Source organism: Nuphar pumila, chromosome 7 (assembly GCF_984573655.1).
Source record: "Nuphar pumila chromosome 7, dmNupPumi1.hap1.1, whole genome shotgun sequence".
Classification (NCBI taxonomy): domain Eukaryota; kingdom Viridiplantae; phylum Streptophyta; class Magnoliopsida; order Nymphaeales; family Nymphaeaceae; genus Nuphar; species Nuphar pumila.
In genome coordinates, this window is record NC_143255.1 from 40,952,608 (window position 1) to 40,977,589 (window position 24,982).

General features: G+C 37.2%; 1 protein-coding gene across 1 annotated transcript in view; it reads left to right on the plus strand.

Annotated features, from left to right (window-relative positions):
• LOC149832031 (Cell differentiation, Rcd1-like protein) overlaps nucleotides 1–23,845 on the plus strand; it is a 48,967-nt gene extending 25,122 nt beyond the window's left edge. Inside the window, exons 6-9 of the mRNA XM_090014274.1 lie at nucleotides 13,240–13,335; nucleotides 14,044–14,234; nucleotides 14,328–14,397; nucleotides 23,330–23,845. Of these exons, the coding sequence (XP_089870400.1) occupies nucleotides 13,240–13,335; nucleotides 14,044–14,234; nucleotides 14,328–14,397; nucleotides 23,330–23,458 (486 nt within the window). The 3' untranslated portion in view covers nucleotides 23,459–23,845. The remainder of the gene's footprint in view (nucleotides 1–13,239; nucleotides 13,336–14,043; nucleotides 14,235–14,327; nucleotides 14,398–23,329) is intronic.
• The last annotated feature ends 1,137 nt before the right edge of the window (nucleotides 23,846–24,982 follow it).

The window sequence follows — 24,982 nt, forward strand, 5'->3', positions numbered from 1 at the left end:
CTTTGTCTCAGGAGGTACTCGTGGCAATCCCAGATGACTGCTCAACCCTGCAGTTATGACACCAACTTGTTCAAACGTATTCTCAACTTTCTTAGGCCAGAGTTCTATTTTTAAAGAAAGTTTCAAATGCTGAGAAAGGATTCTACGACTATCATGGAGTACTTCAACAAAATGAAGACTATCACAAACCAGTTGGCCATTGTGGGTTGTGCAGTTAGTGACAAAGATATGGTTCAACAAATTTTGAGCGGGCTGGGACCCAATTATCATATGATGGTTACTTCCTTATTGTGTTTACCAAACTTACCTGCTTTTGAAGATCTTCGTGCTAAACTCTTACAGTATGAGATGACTTTGAAGGGATTATCTGAAGATACTCACACTCACATTGGAGCACAAGACATTCTTGCCGCATGAGTTACTTATGGTCGAGGACGTGGCAGGTATGAATCTCGGGAAAAAGGCAGTCAAGAGAGGAACGAACAAGGAGCTCGTGGAATATTGCCTACACCCAATATTCCTCCTAATTTGCAGAGGTAAAGGGCAATTCTCACTTGCTTTCTATGTAACAAAAATGGGCACATCAAAGCTAACTGTTGGTTTAATCCTCAAAATAGAGGAAAGCAATTAGAGACAAGAAAGGGCATAGATAAATTGAAGAATAGTGAAGAAGTCAAAGAGTTGTTATTATCTGCCTTGGCTGACTTGAATCTGAAACAGAATGATCAAGGCACTTAGTATGTTGATTTCGGAGCAGCTACTCATGTTACTGGTGATGCTGGTAAGCTTCTAAATCTTATTCCTTATGTTGGTAGAAATAGTATAGTTACTGGAGATGGATCTCATCACTATATTTCTCACATTGGAAACTCTGTCATCTCTATGTCCAACTCTTCACTCGCTCTTTCAGATGTCATTCATGCTCTTAATATCAAGAAAAATATTGTTTCTGTCTCTAAGCTTGTAGATGATATTAATGCTTCAGTTGAGTTTACTCCCTTTTTTGTTCATGTCAAGGATCTTCACACGAGGGAAACGTTCGCCGAAGGAAAACGTCAAGGAAATATGTACGTGTTCCAAGAGAATCCTTCTACTCGTGTTCAGCATGTTGCTCCCACCTTGAAGCTCACATCTCCTTCAGTTTCTACTAAGTGTGTTTTTAATCTTTCTGAATGTATTGAGTCGAATCTTTGACATGGTCGTCTAGGTCATTGTAGTAGACGTTTTATTGAAAAGCTTGTTTCAAGCAGTCTCATTCTTAAGTCAAGTCTAAGTTTAAGTGTCAATGGTAAAAAATGTTCTAGTTGTCTTCAGTGTAAGAGTCATGTTCTCTTTTATTCTATTAATAAAAAAGCTTCAAGACTGTTTGAAATTATCTGATCTGATATTTGGGGTCCGGATCCAGTTCCTTCCATGTCTCTCTTTGATGACATTCTGAAGGACAAACATCATCAACACTAGAAAAGATATCAGAATTCAACCACGGGTGATAAACTTCAATTTTAGGAGAAGTGATAGCATTGTAGTCAAAATTTGATTTATCAAATACAACATTCCTTGATATTTTGATACGCTTACTCACGGGATCATAACAACTGTATCCTTTATAATCATCAGCGTACCCCACAAATTTGCACTTCAAGGCCTTATCCTAAAACTTGTGTCACATTAAACTGTCAACGTGAACATAATATACACACCTGAATACACGCAAATTATGATAACTTGGATGAACACCATGCAAAGAAAAATAGGGTGATTTGTTTTCCAAGAAATTCATGGGCAATCGGTTAATGATATGGACCGATGAATGAAAAGCCTCTGCTCAGAAAGTAACTAGAAGGTTACTATCATACATCATGCTCATTGCACTCCCGACAATATGGCGATGCTTCCGTTCAGCAATCTCATTCTATTGAGGTGTATGAGGGCAAGACACCCGCCTACTTATTCCATTAGTTTGGAAAAAATTAATAAAGTCATTGAAAGAGAATTCACCCCCTCCATCACATTGGAAACAAAGGATATTATCATAGAATTGATTTTGAACAAAAGAATGAAAATTCTGAAATAACTTGAAAGTTTCATATTTACATTTCATAAAGAAGATCCATGTATACCGAGAGTAGTTATCAATAAAGATGAGATAATATCGAAGCTGGTCAAAAGACTCAGGACAGTGTGATTTTAGAACCACTCTTGGCTCCCGAAAGGTATAAAGGCATTATTTACTCACGACGTGAGAAAGAGATCCTCCACAATTCTGATCAGGAGATGAATTCTTCTTCGGTTAATTCCTCTGCTCCCAGAAGATCTACTCGCTCTCGACATCCTATTGATAGGTGGGTTAATTATGAGAATTTATTGATGGATTTCCAACTCTTCTTAACCTTTTTAGGTAAGGAAGATCAACCCACAACATCTTATCAAGCAGTCAATTCTAAGAGATGGATTGAAGCTATGAATGAAGAAATGGAGGCCCTTCATGAATGTGGAACTTGGGATATTGTTCTCAAACCACATGATCAGAATGTGGTTGGGTCAAAGTGGGTGTATAAAATAAAGTATAAGCTGGATGGTACTATTGAGCGATATAAGGCTAGACTGGTTGCCAAGGGCTTCACACAAAGCAAGGACAAGATTACGATGAGACTTTCAGTCCGGTTGTGAAAATGGGAACTATCCGCATCATACTATCATTGGCTATTGAGCATCAACGGACTATCAGTCAGCTGGATGTGAAAAATGCATTTCTTCATAAAACTCTGAAGGAAGAAGTGTACATGGAGCAACCCACGGGGTACGCAGAAAGGAATTCCAAAGGATATGTGTGCAGGTTAAAGAGAGCTATATATGGTTTGAAGTAGGCATCTCGATCTTGGTTTGACAGTTTTTCTCTTGAAAAACAGAAATATGGCTTTGATCGGTCTCTTCTTGATCATTCTCTTTTCATATTCAAATGCAAAGATACCGTTACCGTGTTATTGATATATGTAGATGACATTTTCATTACAGGTAACTCTAATGAACATATTGAACAGGTCAAAGAACTCCTGAATCACTGGTTCAAGATGAAGGATCTTGGTAAATTGCAATATTTTTTTTAGAGTAGAAGTCGACATGACTACTGAAGGCATGACACTCACTCAACATAAGTATACCATTGATGTTCTCAACAAAGCAGGTATGAAAGATTGCGAGCCTCTAAGCACACCCAGTGTACTTCATCAGAAACTCTGCTCCCAAGATGGAGATTTGTATGAGGACCTTACAGGGTATCGTAGGGATGCTTCAATATCTTACCTTCACTTGCCCTGATATTGTCTATTTAGTCAATTAGGTATCTCAGTTTATGCATGAACCACATATTGGGCATATGGAAGCTGTTAAGCGCATTCTTCGATACTTGAAGGGAACTATTGGGGATGGTCTTCAGTACAAAAAGTGTATGAATGATTATCACATGCATGAACTTCTTGTTTACACAGATGAAGACTGGACAAGAGATCCAGATGAGCGCAGGTCAGTCTCAGGATACTATGTTTTCATTAGCCTAAGTTTTGTCTCATGGAGCAGTAAGAAACAAAGGGCCATTGCCAGGTCTAACACAGAAGCTGAATATAGATCAATGGCAGCTGCTACAGCCAAAGTAACATGGATTAGACACCTGTTGAGAGAAGTAGGAGAATCCATATCTAGATGTATTCTCTTATGTGACAATCAAAGTGCCATCAATATGTCATTTAATCCTATCTACCACAGTCGTGCCAATCATATTGAAATTGATCAACATTTTGTAAGACAGAAGGTCGAAGAGAAAGAAATTGAACCCAAATTTGTTCGGTCTATTGATCAAGTTGCTGACTTGTTTACAAAAGGGCCTATCAAGGATCAATTTTGGATGTTAAAAGGCAAGTTGTTCATGGTTCAAAACCATATACAACTTAGGGAGGATGAAAAGGAGTTGATTCATGACTGGGTTTGGATCTCGGATCAGAGACCCAACTCGAGTTTATTTAGTCTCATGTTCATTAATGGCCTATTGTAATTCTTGTTGTGTAAATGAATATTTTCGTACCCTAATATTTGTACCAGTCTATATATAATGATAAGCCATATACCACATACCCTAATTTTGGGGGTTTTCTGCAGCCACCACGTTCTCTCTCTCTATTCTTTATTCGTTCTTGTGATTGAATGACAGAATCCATGATTTCTAATATTAATAAGATAATAGCGGCTCCGGCCCAAAAATCCTTTGGTACTTGGTTTGCTATTAGTAAAGTTATAGTTGTTTTTATAATGTGTCTGTGTTTTCGTTTGGAACCATTTTGTTATAGTGTGTGAGGACACGAATTTTTGTTTGTGATGCCATGTAGATTCAAATAATCTTTAAATTCTTTTGATAAGAATTCTCCTCCTGAATCAGTGAAAAAAATAGAAATGCCATTTTAAATTTATTTTTGACTAGGTTATGAAATATTTGAAAATATAAAAAAACTTTAGACTTATGTTGGAGGAAGTAGATCCAAGTATGCCTAGAGAAGTCATCAACAAAAATCACACAGTACGCATATCCACTTCTGACATAACTGGTACTGGGCCCCAGACATCCGAATGTATTAAACTCAAGCGATCTAGAGGAAATAAAAGTTCTTTTATGGAATGGTAATCTCTTCATTTTACCAAGGATACAGTCTTTACACTTGAAATTCTCAGAGCTACAATTTTTTTTCAGATTTGAAAAGTATTACATTTTGGATACATCAAGATGGCCAAGTCGTTTATGCCATAAATCGAAGTTAATTTTTTGAACATTGCAACAAAAGGTATCCTTGGGTATTTCCAAAAAACCCATGTAGTAGAGGCCTCCTTATTTATGACCTTCCCCAATTAGTTTCCCTGGTTGGCGATTCTGCACCCAACAACCATCAAAGGATACACTACATCCATGGTTAGATATTTGAAAAACTGAAAAAAGATCCAAATTTAATTTAGGAATATACCTGTAACGAACATAGTCTTTGGAATGGGGCATGTGCAGTGTGAATCTCTACTGAGTGAAATATGCATCGAGTGTAGGAACATGCAATATGCGTTGGGCTGATCGGTGACGTGCGGTGGTAACATGGCATGCGATAGGCAACGATATCATCGTTGATGCGATGGTGTATGGCGGCACTAACGTAGAGTAGTTTGATTAAACAGTATGCCAACGACTCAAAGGATGTTGCCTTTGGAGACTTGGTTAATGACTTCTCGACTTGGATGAGAATCCCACACGTAGCGTTGGTCACATGGGGGTGCGTGTGGGTTAATTCTCCCAAAGATCACATTAGGTGGTTCCAACCGAGTATGGTGACTCGGGGCTAGGCGAGTGAATGCCTAGGTATCGATGAACAGTTTGGGTAGCATTGCTTACTATGACCTATGTCACATGGGTGCAGGTGGGGGTGCGGGGGTGCGGCAAAAATATAAAAAAATATATATATATATATATATAAAGTCCAAAAGTTGGACATAAATGACTTTGGGTGCGTTGACTGCACCCAGGGTCAGGTTGACCGCATCGGGTGCGGGTGCGACGCGGGTGCAACACCTAGTTGAATAGTCCCTGTGACGTAGACTATGACATATCAACTATCAACTGGTCTTCGGACTGGGGGTCGAAAGACCTTTCCCTTTGGTGGGCGAGGTTCCGTGAGAGCAGTGCCCATGGAGTCGCTATACGCTCCATGGCACGTGAGGCTAAGATGTCCGTGTGCATTTTGCCTTCGGACGACCATCTTTAGAATGATTACTCAGAATGGAACATGGGAGCAATCTGTGCATCGACAACACTTAAGTGATGCGTTATGCTCTTTTTGACTTGTGCGAACGTTTAGATGTTCGTAGTGCTGCAAAAGCATGTTTGGGCCTTGGTGGCAGCATGCACTTGCTTGCGGGAGTGGCAATGTATGCTTGACTTTTTGGTAGGAAGTGCTTGTCGGTATGGGACGACGATGCAAGTAACTTATGATCAGCTATGCGATGACAAGGTTCAAGGATCCTTGGAAATGAGTGTTGGAAAAGGAAAGTATATGCAGTGTGTGTTTACATGTGTTTGAAGGAACGCATAGATGCTAGGTTCAATTGCCTAGCGGAATCACGGGAGTTTGAGGCATGCCAAGCACGAAAAATTGTTGTTTGCCTCACTCGGGCTATGCCCGTGACAAGTTGGTATCAGAGTAGACTTGTGCATCCACATCAAGTTGGTCGTTGAGCAAGTTGGTCGTTGAGTTTGGTTTGAGCTGGAACGTTGCTAGTGCTTAAGTTGGTTGAAATGTTGGAGAGCCTTTGGCCGAGTTTCTCTTCAGTTTACCAGAATCGGTATCTTTGAACCACCGAAGCCGTAGTGCGCAACTTCAAGGCCAATGAGTTGGTGCGAAGGCGGGTTCGCTTGTGTTGCGTTGGGCTATGTAGATGACCAACTACATAGCTTGCATGAAACAATGTTGTGCTTTGTTTCCTGTACGTGTAAAATGCAATGTTGTTTCTTTACATGCCAATGTTGTGAAAAGCGTTGAGGCATAGTGAGGCACTCCACCAAAAATTGAGGTGAGGCGTAAAGCGTAAGCCTCAATTTTTTTTTAAAACTTTAAAAAAATTATAAAAAAATATTTAAAAAGACAAATAAATAAAGAAATGCTTTATTGACGAAGGAACAACCAATAAGAAATAGAAAATCTCAAATAAGTACTAAAAAATATGAGATTAACATATAAAAGTAACTAAGAAACTGATTACATAACTAGAAAACTAATTATATAATTGAAAAATATAATATCCTATAAAGCAACAACCAATAAGCAATAGAAAATCTCAAATAAGTACTAAAAAATATGAGATTAACCTATAAAAGTTAACAAAAAATATATTAGATTAACATATAAAAAGTAACCAAAAAACTTAGAAAATCTCAAATAATTACTAAAAAATATGAGATTAACCTATAAAAGTTAGAAAATATGAGATTAACATATAAAAAGTAACTAATAAACTAATTAAATATATTTTCTTCTTCTTCACAGCTTAGGCTGGCTCCTTGAGGCGCAGAGGGTCTCGCCTCAAGGCGAGACACGTCTTTTGCACCTCAAGGCACATTTTTAATAACACTGCTACACGCCTTCAAAATTTTGGCGAGACGCACCAGCATATGAGATGTGCATTAAGCAAAAGTATCCTAAGGGTCAGTGGGACACTGAAAATGGTGGTGTTTGCTTGGTATGCGTTCCTAATAAGAATCCACCAAGAAAGTTGGTTTGTCTCGTATATGTGAATTTGTACAGTTGAAGTGTGGTTAATTGAGTTTAGAAGCAAGTTGTTGGCAGGGTGGTATGAGATATCTTGTCGATAGTAAGCAGAAGCGCAAGGTTGTTGTTCAGTTGGCTAAGGTAACATGGATAAGCCAGGATTCCTACCAGTTATGTGTCAGGCTCGCAGGTGGAGCATGGCGTTTGCCATGTGCATGTAGAGTGCACATTGGATTCGGTTGGATGGATTTGTACCTTTGGTATAACAATGATGATATCACCATGAAACCCATCAAACTCAATGATTTCAATTATGTGACATTGGCTTCAATCATGAAGTACCTCATATAAGGAAAAAGGTTATGGGGTCTAGTTGATGGGTCTGATTCAGAACTTAAACTAGTTACCAAAGTACATGAAAAAAAAGAAGTGCCTCTTACGGAAGTTGAAAAAACTAAGCTATGACTACCTATGAGAAGAAATAGAAGAAATGAAGGATGGGGCATGTCAAGATCATGTCTTGACTTATTAGTAGTGTTGATCATGTATTGACTTATTAGTAATATTGATATCAAAATGTGCTCTAGCCTTGCCAAATTTGAACATACCAACAAGTCATGGGATTATCTCAAGAGAATGTATTCTTTTAAGGATATTGCACATGTGTGCAATTTGCAAGACAAAATCCAGAATATGATTGAAGAGGACAAGAGTATTAGAGAATATTATAATGAATTGTCCGAGCTTTGGGAAGACTTGGCTATTGTAGAGACAAAATGACATTGTCCTGAAGAAATAGAACTCCACCAAAGACAAATAGATGCAGAGCATTTCTATCAATTCATCAATGGATTGAGGTCAAAATTTGAATCCACCAAATCAGTTCTTCTCCATAAAGGAAAAATTCCCTCTATTGAAGACACTATAAAAGAGTTAAGTACGAAGGAGAATAGGTTAAAAAAATGTTCTACCAAAAATGAAGACGACTAAGTTCTTGCCGTATCTAGACCAAAAAATTACATACGTACTTATAAACTACCACATTATGGAAGACAAGGAAATGAGCATGATAAGAAAAAGTTTATTCGTCACTTATGCCATGAACCGGGACACATAAAACCCCAATGTCCCAAACTTAGGACTTATGAGAAGAAGGCTGATAAAAATCCATGAGAAGAAGGCTGATAAAAATCCTGGGCTTCTTGACTCCGGTGTCTCATTTCATATGATACCTAATGGTGATAGTTTATCTGAATGTCACGATAACTCAAGTGTGTCTAATGTGTTTACTGCTCATGGTATATTTCTTGAGATAAAAAGGATATGGAATTTAATTTTTTTTCTCAAAATTCAAAATTTTTTATTCTAAAAGTTAAATTTATTCCTAAATTGAACTTCAATCTTCTATTTGATTCACAAATATCTGACCGTGTAATGTCTCATTCTCCTCTGATGGTTGTTGGGTGCAAAATCACCATTTGGGGAAGCTGATTGGAGAAAGCCATAGGGAAAAAGACCTATACTAGGATTTTTTGGAAATTCTTAAGAATACTTTGTGTTGTAATGTTAAAAAAATAGATTTAGATTTATGGCATAAAAGACTTGGCCAACCTAATGTATCCAAAGTTCAATACATTCTAAATTTGAAAAAAAATGTAATTTTGAAAGCTTTACTTGTGAAGATTATATTTTTTGCAAAACGAAAAGATTACCTTTTTTCAAGAAATAACTTTTTTCTCTTCTAGATCACTTGAGTTAATACATTCAAATGTTTGAGGCCCGACACCGGTTATATCTAAAGGTAGATATGTTTACTATGTAATTTTTGTAGATGATTTTTCTAGGCATATTTGGATCTATTTTCTTAAACATAAATTTGAAGTTTTTTCTCAATTTCAAATATTTCATAACTTATTCAAAATAAATTTAAAAATGATATTTCTTTTTTTTGCACTGATTAGGGGGGAGAATTTTTATCAAAAGAGTTTAAGAATTATCTAAATCTTCATGGCATTACACATCAAAGATTATGTCCTCATACACCACACCAAAATGGTTTGGCTGAAAGGAAGCATAATCACATTATAGAAACCACAAGGACCTTATAGCAAATCAATTGTCAAAATAATTTTGGGCTAAATCTACTTTAACTGTTGTGTATTTTATCAGTAGAATGCCATCTTCTGTTTTACAAAATGCATCACCAGTTGAAAAACTTTTCAAATTATCTCAAGATTATTCTAGATTAAGAGTTTTTGGTTATAAATGTTTTGTTTTTACCAACAAAAATGATAAACTTTTAGCTTGTGCCATTCCTTATGTCTTTCTGGGTTATGCAGATAGCCAAAAAGGCTATCATGTGCATTGAAAAAATATTCCAACACTAAAAGTTAGTCGAAAGTATCAACTAGAAGGTCGTCTAGAATCTCAAAACCAGCTGAGAAATTTGTGTCCTATGACTCCTCATCAAAGTATAAAGCATACATTGCTTTAATTCATTTATATGTAAAACTTTCTACTGAGCTCAAGTCAGAGAACATCCTCAGTGGGTAGGAGCTATGATAGTAGAACTAGAAGCCATAAAAAGAGCCAAGACTTAGACTATTCAAGACATCCCACATGGAAAGAAGCCCATTGGTTGTAGATGAGTATTTAAGGTAAAGACAGAGAGTGATGAAACTCTTGAATGATGCAAAGCTAAATTAGTTACCAAAGACTATTCCCAAGAATTTGACATAGATTATGAAAAAACCTTTTTCCCATTTGCTAGGACGACCATTGTTAGGACTTTAGTAGTATTAGCCTCTATCAAAAAGTTGCTTATATACTAGATGGATGTCAAAAATGCACTACTTAATAAAATCCTAGTTGAAAAAGTGTATATGGAGTTTAGTAGTATTATTAGATATATTAAGCATTCTATTCATCAAGGCCTTATCTTGTCTGCTTCATCTATCTTAGATTTAACTGCCTATATTGATGCTGACTGGGGAAGTGATCCTAATAACACACTCAACCATAAGTTTTTGTGTTTTCATAGTTGATTCTCTAATTTTATGATGATGTAATAAGTAACAAAAGGTTTCTCTTTGTTCAACTGAAGCTGAATACCAGACCATGACTACAAAAACGATGGAGGTAGTGTGGCTTAGAAGATTGCTAGTCGACATGAGAGTTCAAATATCAAGAGCTTTACGATTGTGCTGTGACAACAAAAGTTCCATCTACATTGCCAACAATCAGATCTTTCACAAGCACACCAAACACATTGAGATGAACTGTTACTATGTTCGAGAGGAGTATCTAAAGGACACTATTGATCTACCATATGTTACATCTGAATACCAGTTGGCAGACTTCTTCACCAAACCTCTTGCATCTTCTCGTTTTCACTTTCTCTTAGTCAAACTTTCAGATATCATACCATAAGTTTGAATGAGTGTTAAAATGTATATATATTTAACATATGTGTATATATATATATGTGTGTGTGTGTGTGTGTGTGTGTGTACGTAGGAATACATATATATTATGTATATATATATTTATTGTAAATAATCCTTTCTTTTTATTTTTTATTTTTCTTCTTTTTTGGTATAGTCAACTCAAGTTGACTAGAGGGCTTAGAGCCATTGGAGCTAGTCCAACGACTATAATTATAAACGTTGGACTAGCTCAAACGACTCTACGAGCCTCCCATGATGTATATAAAAGGGGATGACTCCCCTATTTGTTCTCCATGCATTCTTGCATTCCCTTACCAATAAATTATTATTATTTTATCTCTTGTGTGACCCTTGTGTGGGTTTTGTGAGAATACCCCTTTGTGGGTTTTGTGTGTGGACTCCTTTGTGAGTTTTCCTTTCTAGATTATCCACTTGTGTATTCATTTGGTGGACTTTGGTGGTGATATTTGAATATCACCATTTCATTACATCCTTGGCTGTATCTGAGCATGGCACCAAGTTACTTCTTGCCATTCTTTTTGTTGATAGCATGAAGGAATGTAACTCATGAAGATCCATCATTGCAATCCCATTTTCTTCACCAAAAAATCAGTATGTGTTAGTGAATGGCCCACTTTATAAATGTGTTAGCATTGACCTGTTGATTCTTCTACAATTGCATAGGGATGGCCAACTGCTCAGCTTAGCCCATAAATTTGACAGCCTCACAGGCCATTGACCGGGCCAGCATGTTGCTGGATCTCAGCCCATGGCCTGCCCATCAGGCCCGGCTGGGGCTGACCTGTGAGAGAGTGCCTCTGTGTCTGGGTTGAACGACCTAGCACTTAGCACAACAATATATCTTATTTGGATGAGAGATGTAATGATAGGAAAATTCTTTGCCTGCTTAGGAAGCTTAACATATTGCCACTCATGGATAGAACATGATGTCACATCTAGGTTGAGTAGGAAAGGACACAGAAATCACCCTGTCAGTCTCTGGCCGTGTTTGGAGAATTTGCCAAATACTTGCAATGCAAGACATATCTATGGTTGAAGAAAAGTGTTCCTCCATATTATACATCACAAAAGACACATTTAAGCCATCTATCCAAGCACATGTAGGAGAAGCCCCTAATCAACATATCACATAATCCTAACTGTGGGAGAAAAGTTCTCTTCCTACTGATCAGAGCATCTCGTGTTGTGGTCCATAATTGTTGTTCTTTTAATAAGCACGCTCATTCTATGGAACTAAAGATGGGTGGGCAGATTTTAATCTCTAATGGAAGACCCTTGTCAAGATCTTGTAAGTTGTAATTGCTTCTGAAATGAAAACCCAATGATTTCTGCAAATACCTGTTACTCCTTTCTGATCACATGTAAGTCCTAGCATTGCTTTCTGTGGTTCCTTTCACTTAAGATTGTTTGGAATAAACTCTTTCAAGACATTGACAGTGTCTTTTATACCCAATTTTGGAAGAAAGAGATCTGAAAATTTATGTAATCAAAAGCGCTAGTCGGTAGTTGTCTAAAAGGCTTAGCTGGGGCCTAGTCTGGACTCTGGACTAGTTGGCCTAGTCAGCACCATAGTCACAAATATCGGTATCCGCTATATCTCCGTGAGGCTAATTCTTGCAATATTATAGGTTTGGTGATGATTCTTTGAAAAATCCCAGGGTTTAAAAAATATAAAAAAGAAGAAAATATCATGTTTAGACAAAAAATACATAATAATAAAAAATAAGTAAAAAATGTAAAAGAAAGAAGAAAAACATATTTAAAATGTAAAAAATAAATAAAAACAGTGAAACTAATTGATAATATCATGAGAATATCACAATATTTTACCTATTTTATCATTTGCTGAATTTACAACAATAATATCACAATATTTTAAAAATATCACCGATATCTGTGACTATGGTCGGCACCAACAAAAAAAGGTTAAACTAAACACAAGATTTGTAATAGTTTATTATTATATAAAACTTAATAAAACATATACAAAGTTACAAACATACATATATGAAAAAAGATTGTATATATATTAACATTTGTATAATATATGGTTAAAAAAGGGAGAAGTCTGTGCCTAGGTGGGGACTAGTCAGCACCTAGTTGGGCTTGGCGGGACTAGTAGACGCCTAGGCAGCTTAGTGGACTAGTCCAGACTCCAGACCTTTTAAGTTCAGAGTACCTAGGTTCCCTGGACTAGGTGCTGACTTGGCACCTAGGGTGATTAGGTACCTAATCATTTATTTTGACTACATAGCTGAAAATCTCTCTAATCCTGAGTCCTTGCTTCATGTCAATGATCTCTCATGAGTCTCGTAGTCTGCAAAATAGATAGCAAATGTTGTAATAAGTATTTGACTCGTAAATCAGTGGCTGCATTTGTAAATCTATTATCTTAATTTTTTTCCGTCCTCAAATAAGGGGAACCTTTTAATTAGAACTTTTCATGACTATGCCTCTAATGTGACTATACTCTTGTACAGGTGGATGACACGGATGTTATTAATTTTCTTCTTTCAACAGAAATAATTCCCCTCTGCTTGCGCACGATGGAAATGGGAAGTGAACTCTCAAAGACGGTGAGTATTCAAAACCTTTAAGTTTCATATGAAAATGTCCGAGAGAAATGAGAGTCATTATTTACATGTCTTAAGTACAACACTTATTTGTGCAGTCTGCTCATCTTATTATTCTTTTTTATTATTTAGTTAGATCCTGTACTAAAAAGTGTCATGATTTTGGGCCACAAAATAGAAGTTTTTATGTGGTTTTTCTTTCTTTCCTTTCTTATTCCTCTCTCTTAAAACTATGTTTGATATATATATATATATATATATATATATATATATATATATATATATATATATATAGAGAGAGAGAGAGAGAGAGAGAGAGAGAGAGAGAGAGAGAGAGAGAGAGAGAGAGAGAGAGAGAGAGAGATGACAACCAACTATATGTTGTATTCATTAGACTATACTCAATCTAATGAATCAGATTTAACTTTAAAGGTAAAATCCTCATAACTGATGGCTTTAAATGATTTTCCATTTAATGGTCATAAATGGTAGTTAATGAGATTAACATTTATGAGGGTTTGACTTTTAAAATTAAGTTTGAGCAATTGGATTAAATCTATCCCAACAGTCTAGATTTTGTAGTAGATGTTGCACAAAGTTCATTGCATCTTCCCTCTCTCTCTCTCTCTCCTGGATTTGATTCTCCATAAGAAAAGAATTATAATGTTTGAGTGGTAACTCATGTATTTGATTGTGGAATTGGCTCTTTAGGTGGCTACCTTCATAGTCCAAAAAATTTTGCTGGATGATGTTGGGCTGGCCTACATTTGTGCTACTGCAGAACGTTTTTTTGCTGTAGGTCGTGTTCTGGGTACCATGGTTGCTTCACTAACTGAACAGCCCTCGGTGAGACTTTTGAAACATATAATTCGCTGTTATCTTAGACTTTCAGACAATCCAAGGTATGCGGCTGACCTTACCTGATATTCTAGTTTCACAATAAGTTTTTGTTGTTTGCTATGTGGTGGTTAGGCATTTACTTCCCATTTGTGCAGGGCTTGTGAAGCTTTGAAGAATTGCCTTCCTGATATTTTAAGGGATATGACATTTCTAAATTGCCTACGGGTAAGATTTTTATTAAATTCTTTTTACGATCTCTTTCTTAGTCATCCTGAATTGGCAAGTTTGACAAATTTTGTCTGGCAATATAGCTGGGTGTCTCTTTTGTTGTGTCTTATCCTCCTGAACTGAAAAAATTCTCACCTTTTGATTTCTGATCTTTTTTATGATGCTATTCCCTTTCTCACTAGCACAGAGAACATATTCTAGCTTTTTTTGGCAAAAAGATGGAGATGCGAAGATAGTTGTATGATAGTTGTCAACAAAACCAAACACGTGCAAGTCTCTAAGGACGCATTTGCTTGCCCTTCTGAAATATGTACATGATGCAAATGTCAATATGATTCAGGCTCTGTTTGGAAACTTATAGTCAGATGGAGTTTATGAATTTAGAAAAGGCGTCACTACCAAATCCTGGATTTGGTGCAAATACAAAGGGGAGACAATTTTACTTCTCCCAAATGCATAAACTCCCATCCAGTTCCCAAATGCTCACCACCAAGGTAGTCCAACCATGCCTTTACCAAATGCACAGAATCCCATCCCAGCTACTCATTGTCAAAGAGACCTCAAATTCATGGGGTTGCCTATATGAATTGGGATCACACCTTGTCTGTAAATGAACACATGATTCACTCGCCAACACAAATTTTCTTAGAGGTGTATAAATGGCCTTGTGTGAATTGGTATCTCACAACACATTGGGGGCCATGCAATTGTGCCAGTAAATTATAGTCGAATTTCTTAGTATTGGACTTTTTTCTCTTGACCAGTTCTCTCATCATTAGTAAACATGCATCTTTAGCTGCTTTACCTTTTAAAAATAAGGAGCAATTTCTTGATTTAATCTTTCTGAACAAGAAGAGATTTGGGACACACACAAGTTTTTGTCTTTGTAATGTGGGCATGTCCACGGCTACTAATGTTTGTCATTTTCCATGATTTCCGTAGTTTACTTCTCACTATGATAGACACTTTTGAAGGAAGGGGAAAAGTTAGAACTTCAGTTCTAGGCTATGTCACATGGGTATGGGTGCAGGTGGGGCACGGCAATTTAAAAAAATGTGGATACAGGAACACGACTATATATATATATATTAAATACACATATTGCAAGATATTTCACATAAATACAAATTTCAAAGAATCAAATTTCAACAACAATAAATTAATTTAACATTTAACAACAAACTAACAACAAACAAGATTAATGAGAATACCCAAAAAACAAGGAGTTTCTCACAAAAATAGGTAAAACCCATGATTTTCGGGAAAAATAACCACTGAAATGAAAAATCATGGGGTTTCCCACATTTCATGAAAACATCTTTAAAAAAAAAATAGGAAAGATGGTTCAAATCCTACCTTATCACTGCTCGCCGAAGGCTGCCCGAACGTCACCAGAGGTGGGACAGAGGTCGGCAGGAGGAGGGAGGGCTGCACTTGATTGTGGAGGAGGGAAGAGGATAGACTGGAGAATGGGGGAAAACGAGAGGGAGGGGGAATAGGGTTTATCAAGGTCAAGGTGGGGACCAAAATGGCCTCTCTTTGATCCAGGTCACACAAAAAAAGTGTTATTTGGGTCATGTTGACCTGACCCAACACGTACCCATACTGTGTCCAGTACCCGTACCCGTGTTGACATGGGTACAGCAGGTGCATCAACGTGTCTTTGTTACATAGGTTCTAGGCTTTCGTTTAAAAGAAAAACTTCTGTAGTCCTTTTCTCCCTCTATCACCAAGATTTCAGCTTTTGGAATTTGTTTATTTTTATATCTGATTTGAGGAGAGTATGTTTTTCTAGGAAATATTGCTAGATTCCTTCATTTTATATTATCAATCATTACTTCATGAATTGAGTTGGTGTAACATATGCTCACCTTTCTCCAACTGTTCTTGAGCGTCTCCTGCGAACATAAATTTTTTTTTTTCATTTTTGGATATCGCTTGAACGTGTCATTCTGATCACTGCATGGACACAACTGCATGGATACATGTATTATTTCCTCATCCATCATTGGAAACTTTTGACGGTCATGCAAGCGTGTGCTATGGGCCTTGCATGCTCAAGGCATGCAAAGACTACTTTTAGTGGCGGGTGAAACCGCTGCTAAAGACATTTTTTGTGACACAAAGAGCATGTGGGCTGGCATGTGCACTACGTGACCTCTGGGCGTTTGCCCTGTAGGATATCCCCTACTCACACACACACACACACACACACACACACACACACACACACATATATATATATATATAGGGAAGTGTTACAATGCACAACCATTCATGCATTTTAATATCCTACACAATTAAATTTAGGACAGAAAATACCCCTTAAATGGTTTTTTTGTCATTTATGCATTGGATATTCTTGTCATTGTCTTAAATTATATTATTTAATATAAGAACCTAATGACCAACTTACCCTTAAATTCCTCTTGTTCTTTCCCAAAACTTTCTACTCCTTCACACATTCACCCATCACTGGAAAAATCACCAGCCCGAAATCGGCACCTGGGACTTTTTCTCTCTCTCTCTCTCTCCACTGGAAAGTCACCGCTGTAGAATCCATGGCCCTTGAATTCACAAGTACTGAAAGTAAGGTTCACCAGTGATTCTCTATCTATAGATGTTCATAGATATAAACAAGCATGGGAGACGCCTTTTTCTTGAGCTGAAATAAAAACTTAATCATGTGGCCAGTAATCATCCTGCCTCAAAATAGAAATAGAAAAATTCTAAACAAAAGAAAGACGATAAAGAGCATTTGTCATGGCTCTGTTCAGGAAGCTGCAGTCCCCTTAAAATGTGTGAAACCCAAAAGTTGTGACATACCACACCTTGGTAATTCCCAACTGCAACAATTAATCGCTTGTTGCAATTGCAGCCGAGTGATTCAGATCTTATTCCCGATACCCAGCTTGCAACAGTTGGTAAAATGCCACTGCAGAAACAGAGAAGAAGTATGCCCTAACTCCACAACCATCATTATTATCTCTCCATCGATAATAAAAATTAGGGCAAAATACTACCAGCAATCAGAAGAGCAACCATAAAATATTTACTTAGCTTTTCCGGGTATGGTGAAGTGCCACACCATCAATTTTATGGCACCATCTGGTTGCCTCTTTGGCTTCACCACAAATCCTTAGGAAAAGAGATGACGAGAGAGAGAGAGAGAGAGAGAGAGAGAGAGAGAGAGAGAGAGAGAGAGAGAGAGAGAGAGAGAGAGAGAGTTTTGCAGATGTTGAACGCCAGTCCCTGATTTCACGAGGGTGATCCTCTAGTGATTCTCCAGTGATTGGTGGCCAATTGGGTGAATGAGTGGTGAGTTCAGCGAAAGAGCAGGAGAAATTTAAGAAGGGTAAGTTGGTCATTAGGTTCTTACACTAAATAATGTAATTTTATACAATGACAAAAATATCCAATAAAGAAATTGCAAAGATGCCATTTTGAGGGGCATTTTCTGTCCCAAAATAAACTGTGCAGGATATTAAAATGCATGAATTTTTGTGCATTGTAACACTTCCCATATATATATACACACACACACACTAGATTCCATCATTCTATTATCAATCATTGATTCATGAATTGAGTCGGTGTAATATATGCTCACCAGTGTTATAAAAAATGCACCTTGAGGCGCAAAAGGCACAACTTGCCTTGAGGCGCGACCTTCTGTTCCTCATGGCGCAAAAAAAAATCTTTTTTTAAAGATTTCTAAGACATAATCAATAAGATTTTTGTAGGTTTATCTCATATATTTTCTAGTTATTTCAGTTATGTAATCAATTTCTTAGTATATTTTAACTTTTGTTGGTTAATCTCATATATTTTCCAGTTATGTGATTAGTTTTTATATGTTAACATATAAAAGTAACTTACTTTTATATGTTAATCTCATATTTTTTAGAATAATCTCATATATTTTAACTTTTGTAGCTTAATCTCATATATTTTCTAGTTATTTCAGTTATGTAATCAATTTTTAGTATATTTTAACCTAAGTCACACGGACTCGGTTAAAAGATCGACGCACCTGCGTCGACACGCCCCGACACGGGTGCGGCTTCATACATGGGGCACACGGTCAACTAAATGTCGGACTCGGTCAACGCACCGGGGCAGAGTCCGTCCACATTTTGGACTCAGTCAACTTTGATAGAGTCCATTTTTGTCCATTTATGAAAATTAATTTGGACTTGGGTTGGGTCCAGATCCAGACCTGACCCGGATCCAAGACAATATAGGGTCGAGGCTCGACCCTTAAGAGGCTACGCAGGGGGAGGGGCAGACGACAGACCCCTCCCCGCCGATCGCTCCCTCTCCCCCACCCGTCCCTCGCTCCTCGTCCCCTTCTGGATCGCTGGCGACCCAGACCCCGACGACCCCAGCCACCGGTCCTCTCAGGTATATCCCTCCTCCCTCTTTCGTTCTTCTTCCTCTTCCTTCGGTAGGGGGCGGAGCCTCCTACATCCGTTTGGTTTTCCGGCAGGGGGCTCTGCCCCTGCCCCAGTTTTTCAGCAGGGGGTGAAGGCTCCTGCCTCAGATCTGTTTTCCAGTGGGGGGTCTGCCCTCTGCCTCAATTTTTTTTTCGGCAAGGAGCGGAGCCCCCTACCTTCGTTTGGTTTTTCGGCAAGGGGCTCCACCGCCTGCCTCAGTTCGGTTTTCCGGTAGGGGGCGGAGCCCCCTGCCTTAGTCGCAACTTTTCAGCAGGGGGTGGAGGCCCCTGCCTCGGATCTGTTTTCCGGTAGGGGGCTCCACCCCTTGCCTCAATTTGTTTTTTCGACAGGGGGCAGAGCCCCCTACCTCCATTTGGTTTTCCAGCAGGGGGCTCTGCCCCCTGCCTTAGTCGCAGTTTTTGCGGCAGGGGGCTCCTTTGTTATTTTCTGTCAGGCACACAATGAGAGGGGTGGAGCTCCTGTTACTATTTTTTGAAGTGTTTATTAACTTTATTTACATATTTTGGTGCGTACTGCATACGATTTTGTGTTCAGTTTTCACTTCCACTTTTCTTTTCAATTTTCAGATATAATGGCGAGTTTTAGTTGCAGTGTCAATAAAGTCTGTTCAAGTTTTAACTCTGAATTAGAAGTTTCTCAACCACTTTGGAGGTTTGTGACAAAAGAGATAAAAGCTAGTGGTGGTGATGAGAATGTACAGTTTATTTGTAATCTATGTAAGACTGCTTTCACGGGTTCTTATACGCGTGTGAAAACACATCTTTTTGCATATTCGTAGTTAAGGAATTAGGCCATGTTCTAGGGTTGACAAAGACTTGTTAAAGCAATTAAAGAAAGAACAAGAGGAAGCTGAAAAGAAGAAAATTGCAAAGATGAGAAGCGATTCGATTAATCTGCCTTTTGCTATTGCTAGTGATGAACAAGAAGAGCTTTTGAAGAAAAGAAAGATAAAAGGCAATAAAACAATACAAGGGTTATTCAAAAATATGGCAAGAGCAGAAATTGATAAAAAGATTGGTCGATTCTTTTACTCAAGCTCAATTCCTTTCAATGTAGCTAGAAGTTCATACTAGAAAGATATGATTACATATTTGGTTAATTGTAATTTGAGTGGTTATGTGCCTTATAGTTCAGAAAAACTAAGGACAATCATTCTTGCAGAGGAAAAAAATAGAATTGAAGATTTATTAGAGACCAAAAAATTTGCATGGAAACGACATGGAGTGTCTATTGTTTCATGGTGGACTGATATACAAAGGCAACCACTGATAAACTTCATTGCTTACTCACTTAATGAGCCAATATTTTTGAAGATTGTTGATGCATTCAGGGAGTATAAAGATGCTGAATATTTAAAAAAATTATTTGTCGAAGTGATAAAAGAAGTGAGTGAAAAAAGTGTGGTACAGATCATTACTGACAATGCTCCAATGTGCAGTCGTGCATGAATGAATTTGGCAAGTGAATATACATATTCACATATTTTTTGGACTCCTTGTATAACACACTGTTTAAATTTGACACTTAAGAGTATATGCAATCCATCAAAAGATGATGCACATGCACGTGAAATGTGTTTATGGATTGAGAAAATAGAATATGATCAAAATATTAGAAATTTTGTTGTAAACCATCATCATGCCCTTTCTATATTTAATAGGCATTTTGATCTCAAGTTACTGCCTGAGATATCAAAAAATAAAATGATATGTTTGGGAAGACTTTTTAATGATCCTCACATGTTTAACGTTGTAAATAGTGAGTTTAAAAAGTTCTCTACTGAGAGATTTGATTCTTTAGCAGCACTTATGGTAAGGGACGAGGAAGATCTCCTTAATTGGTGGGCAACATATAGATCAGAAACACCAAATCTGCAACGTCTTGCAATGAAGTTGTTATCCCAACCTCCTACATCATCGTGTTGTGAAAGAAATTAGAGTACATATGCTTAAATTCACAACATTAAAAGAAACAAACTCACTAGTAAAAGAACAAAGGATTTGACTTATGTTCACTCTAATCTACGATTGATTTCTCGCCGCACCAAAGATGAGTATATGTACTTTTTTTCTTTTGTATTGAAACTTCGTATTTAAATATTTGTATTCAAAGTTTGAAGTTAGATACTAAGTTAATCATATTTTGACGTAGTTGTGGACCATCCAAGTATTGGGATGTAAATTCAGAAGATTTTGACTTGGAGGGAGAACATGATTTGCATACTCTCAACATGAACTACCTCGATCCTGTTCTTCCCTCTAATTCAGACGATGAGGAAGATTTATGATAAGTTTTGTTGTTATCACACTCACAAGCTTCTTTATGCGTTATATTTTGGTAAGTTTGTGTCATTACTTCAATAAAAGTACTTTTTTATTTTTGCTTTAAAATTTACAATATATATATATATATATATATATATATATATATATATATATATATATATATATATATATATATATATATATATATATATATATAGTTGTGTCCCCGTGTCCAAAATTTTTGAAATTGCTCCGCACCCATGTCGCACCTGCACCCGCACCCATGTGACAGATTTTAACTTTTGTTGGTTAATCTCATATATTTTTCAGTTATGTAATCAGTTTTTTAGTTACTTTTATAAGTTAATCTCATATTTTTTAGAATAATCTCATATATTTTAACTTTTGTAGGTTAATCTCATATATTTTCTAGTTATTTCAATTATGTAATCAGTTTTTTAGTATATTTTAACTTTTTTTGGTTAATCTCATATATTTTTCAGTTATGTGATCAGTTTTTAGTTACTTTTATATGTTAATATCATATTTTTTAGTACTTATTTGAGATTTTCTATTTTTTATTGGTTGTTATTTCATCAATAAAGTATTTATTTATTTATTTGTATTTTTAGATATCTTTTTATAATTTTTTTTAAAGTTTTCAATTTTTTTTGAGGCTTACGCCTCACCTCGGTTTTTGGTGGAGCGCCTCGCTACGCCTCAACGCTTTTCACAACACTGATGCTCACCTTTCTCCAATTGTTCTTGAGTGTCTCCTGCAAACAAATTTTCTTTTCCATTTTTTTACATTAGCTGAATGTGTAATTCTGATCACTGCATGTATCGGTGTATTAGTACCCCGGTGTATTAGTACCCCATCTATGGTTGGAAACATTTGACTTTATGCAGGTGCATGCGATGGATATCGCATCAGCAAGGTGTAAAATGAGTTTTAGCAGCGGGTGAAACCACCGCTAAAGACATCTTTGTGCCACAAAGAACATGCGGGCTCACACATGCACCACATGCGCCCCCCCCCCCCCCCCCCACCACCACCACCACACACACACACACAGATATACATATATATTCCAAAAGCTGGAATTTCCAGTGATAAATAGAGGGAAAAAATGACTACAGATTCAAGGGCAGTAAGTTTTGTGGGAAAATTCCATCATTCTGTTATCAATCATTGATTCATGAATCAAGTTGGTGTAATATATGCTCACCTTTCTCATCCCATTTTTTTTTCATTACCTGAACGTGTCATTCTGATCACTTCATGGATCCATGTATTAGTACCTCATCTATGGTTGGAAACTTTTGACTTCATGCAGGCGTGTGTGATGGGCGTCACATGCACAAGGTGTGCAAAAAACGATTTTTGGCAGCGGGCGAAACTGCTGCTAAAGACGTTTTTTTGTGACATAAAGAACATGCTGGCACACACGTGCACCATGTGGTTCACCCATCTGCGTCCACTTTTCATTTGCCTTGTAGGCTATCCCCCTATATATATTTCTCTTATGGTCAGGATATATATATATATATATATATATATATATATATATATATATATATATATATATATATATATATATATATATATATTCATCCAAAGTTGGGGGCAAGAAGGTTCCAAACTAGTTAGTAATGGAGGTTGACATATTGTTGAAATGGTTAACACCATCTTTTACATCAGAATTCAACTGATGGTTGGTATAAATTTGTGACGAATGCATTTTATGCAGTTGGTATAGCCTATTTTGGTATATTTATAACATCCGTTCTATATGGGTCTGTTTATTCAGAGCTTAGTCAATTCATTTCCTAAATTGAGATTTCGGTCAGAAATCACAATGCCTCCACACATCAATCTCTCTCTTTCACCCATACACACATGCACACATTAATGCATGTGAGCACAATAGAAGCATATATGGCATGAAATTAGTGTAAGACTAACGTAGCTTGAAGAAGATTATGGATCATTGTGCACCACCAGTTTGCTTGTATATGCATTGTCACTAACCTGAGTCAGCCTCTTGTGGGCCAGTTTGTTTCTGTTGGAACTGAGAGATCATGATTGATGGACATGTGAAGATGCATCAGCTTCTGAAAATTTCAATGTTTTTTCATTTAGGAATTATTATTCTTGAATGTACTTAACCTGCTTGGGCCCTAAAACTTGTTTTTGATATACTCCAGGATGATGTAACCACACGGCGGTGGCTCACTCAGCTCCTGCACAATGTGAACAATGCTGGAAACGTTAACAACATTCTCCGGGCACCAACAATGGTGCCCGGGCCTATTGACCATTTCATTTCTGGTTAAGGAATACCTGTTTTGATATTTACACGGACAAACCTCCCCTCTGGATCACGATCTAGCTGCACTGGATCTGCCTTCCATACTTACGATCACTGTCCTGGCAGCGGAAAACTCCGTGGGCTTACTCCTTGCCCCCATGCACTATTTTTGGTGCCCTTCAATTTGTGATAGGCAAGTTTGATTTTATTCAAGTACGGACTTTTAGGACTATTTTTACTTGTTATTTTATCAATGTATATTATTATGTCTAGATGTTTTCCACAAACATGGATTGATGTTTGTAACTTGGATGAGCATTGTCATCCCGTTACATCCATCTTTGTTGGGAGATGGTTGGATATGGTCATGTAGTTTGTCTTCCATGATAAATTAAATCTTTTAAGTTATAAACGGCGATGTCTCCATTTGCTTTTGGAAAATTTGATCATGCAAAGGTGGCCCCCCTTTTCACTGTTGTGCAAAAAACTTGGTTGAAACAATTCATTTTGGGCTCTGTTTGGGAGCCTTGCATTGAGATGGAAACACCATTTCCATGTGTTGTCAAAATATTGTTTAGCCAAAATGTTGTATTTGAAGATGAGTTGCCAAAAACATCTTGGGAGTGGTGTTGAAATGTGTTGTTAAGGCTGCCAACTCCTTATATCTTGTATTTACCTAAGTTGGACACTAATTTGCTGGGCCACTAGAATATGAGAACTGAAAATATGAGAGCTACCTTTGAACCGAGATTTTTATTGTTTTTTTTTTTTTTTCACTCAACCCCTGTTTGGATCACTTTATAAGTTGCTCTTGTGCTTATATTAAATAGTAAGTTTTGGTGTTTGAATCTTTTACTTTTATTTTTTTTACAACTGCTTATTTTCTTTCATTCCACCTTTTATCGTTTCCATGACCACCATCACCATTTCTCCACCTCTCGTTAGTATCATCACCACCACATCCATCACCAATATTACCACCACCACCAGTACCATCACTATTGTTATCACCACCGTTGGCACTACCTCCATCCACTATCACCATTACCACCACCATTCACTGTCATCGTCATCACCATTACCCATTGATTTTTTATCATTATAATTAAAACAGTTGGTGATCCAAACATTCATTTAATTAAAAATAAAGGTATGATTCTACTTTATAAAATACACTTAAATGTATGTGTGTAACCAATAAATGAAAATAGATCCAAACGGGGCCTTGAAATCTGATTGAAGGGATGTGATCTTCTTTCTTCGTGAATCATGTTGTGATGCATAAGCGGGATTTTTTAAGGCTTGAAAATTAATCACTCAATCCAAATTACACGATCTAATAGTCGATTCCTAGATGTGTTCACCATGCTGAACACATCGGCATGGTGGGACCTAGGGGTGTCAACGGGTCGGGGGTCGGGTTTGATTTGGACCCAGGTAGAAAGAACCAGACTTGAACCAGATTTTGGGTATGGTCCGGACCTGGGTCTCATCGGGTCTATTATAAGAGAAATCATACCTGGACTAGATAAAAACTATAAGAACCAGG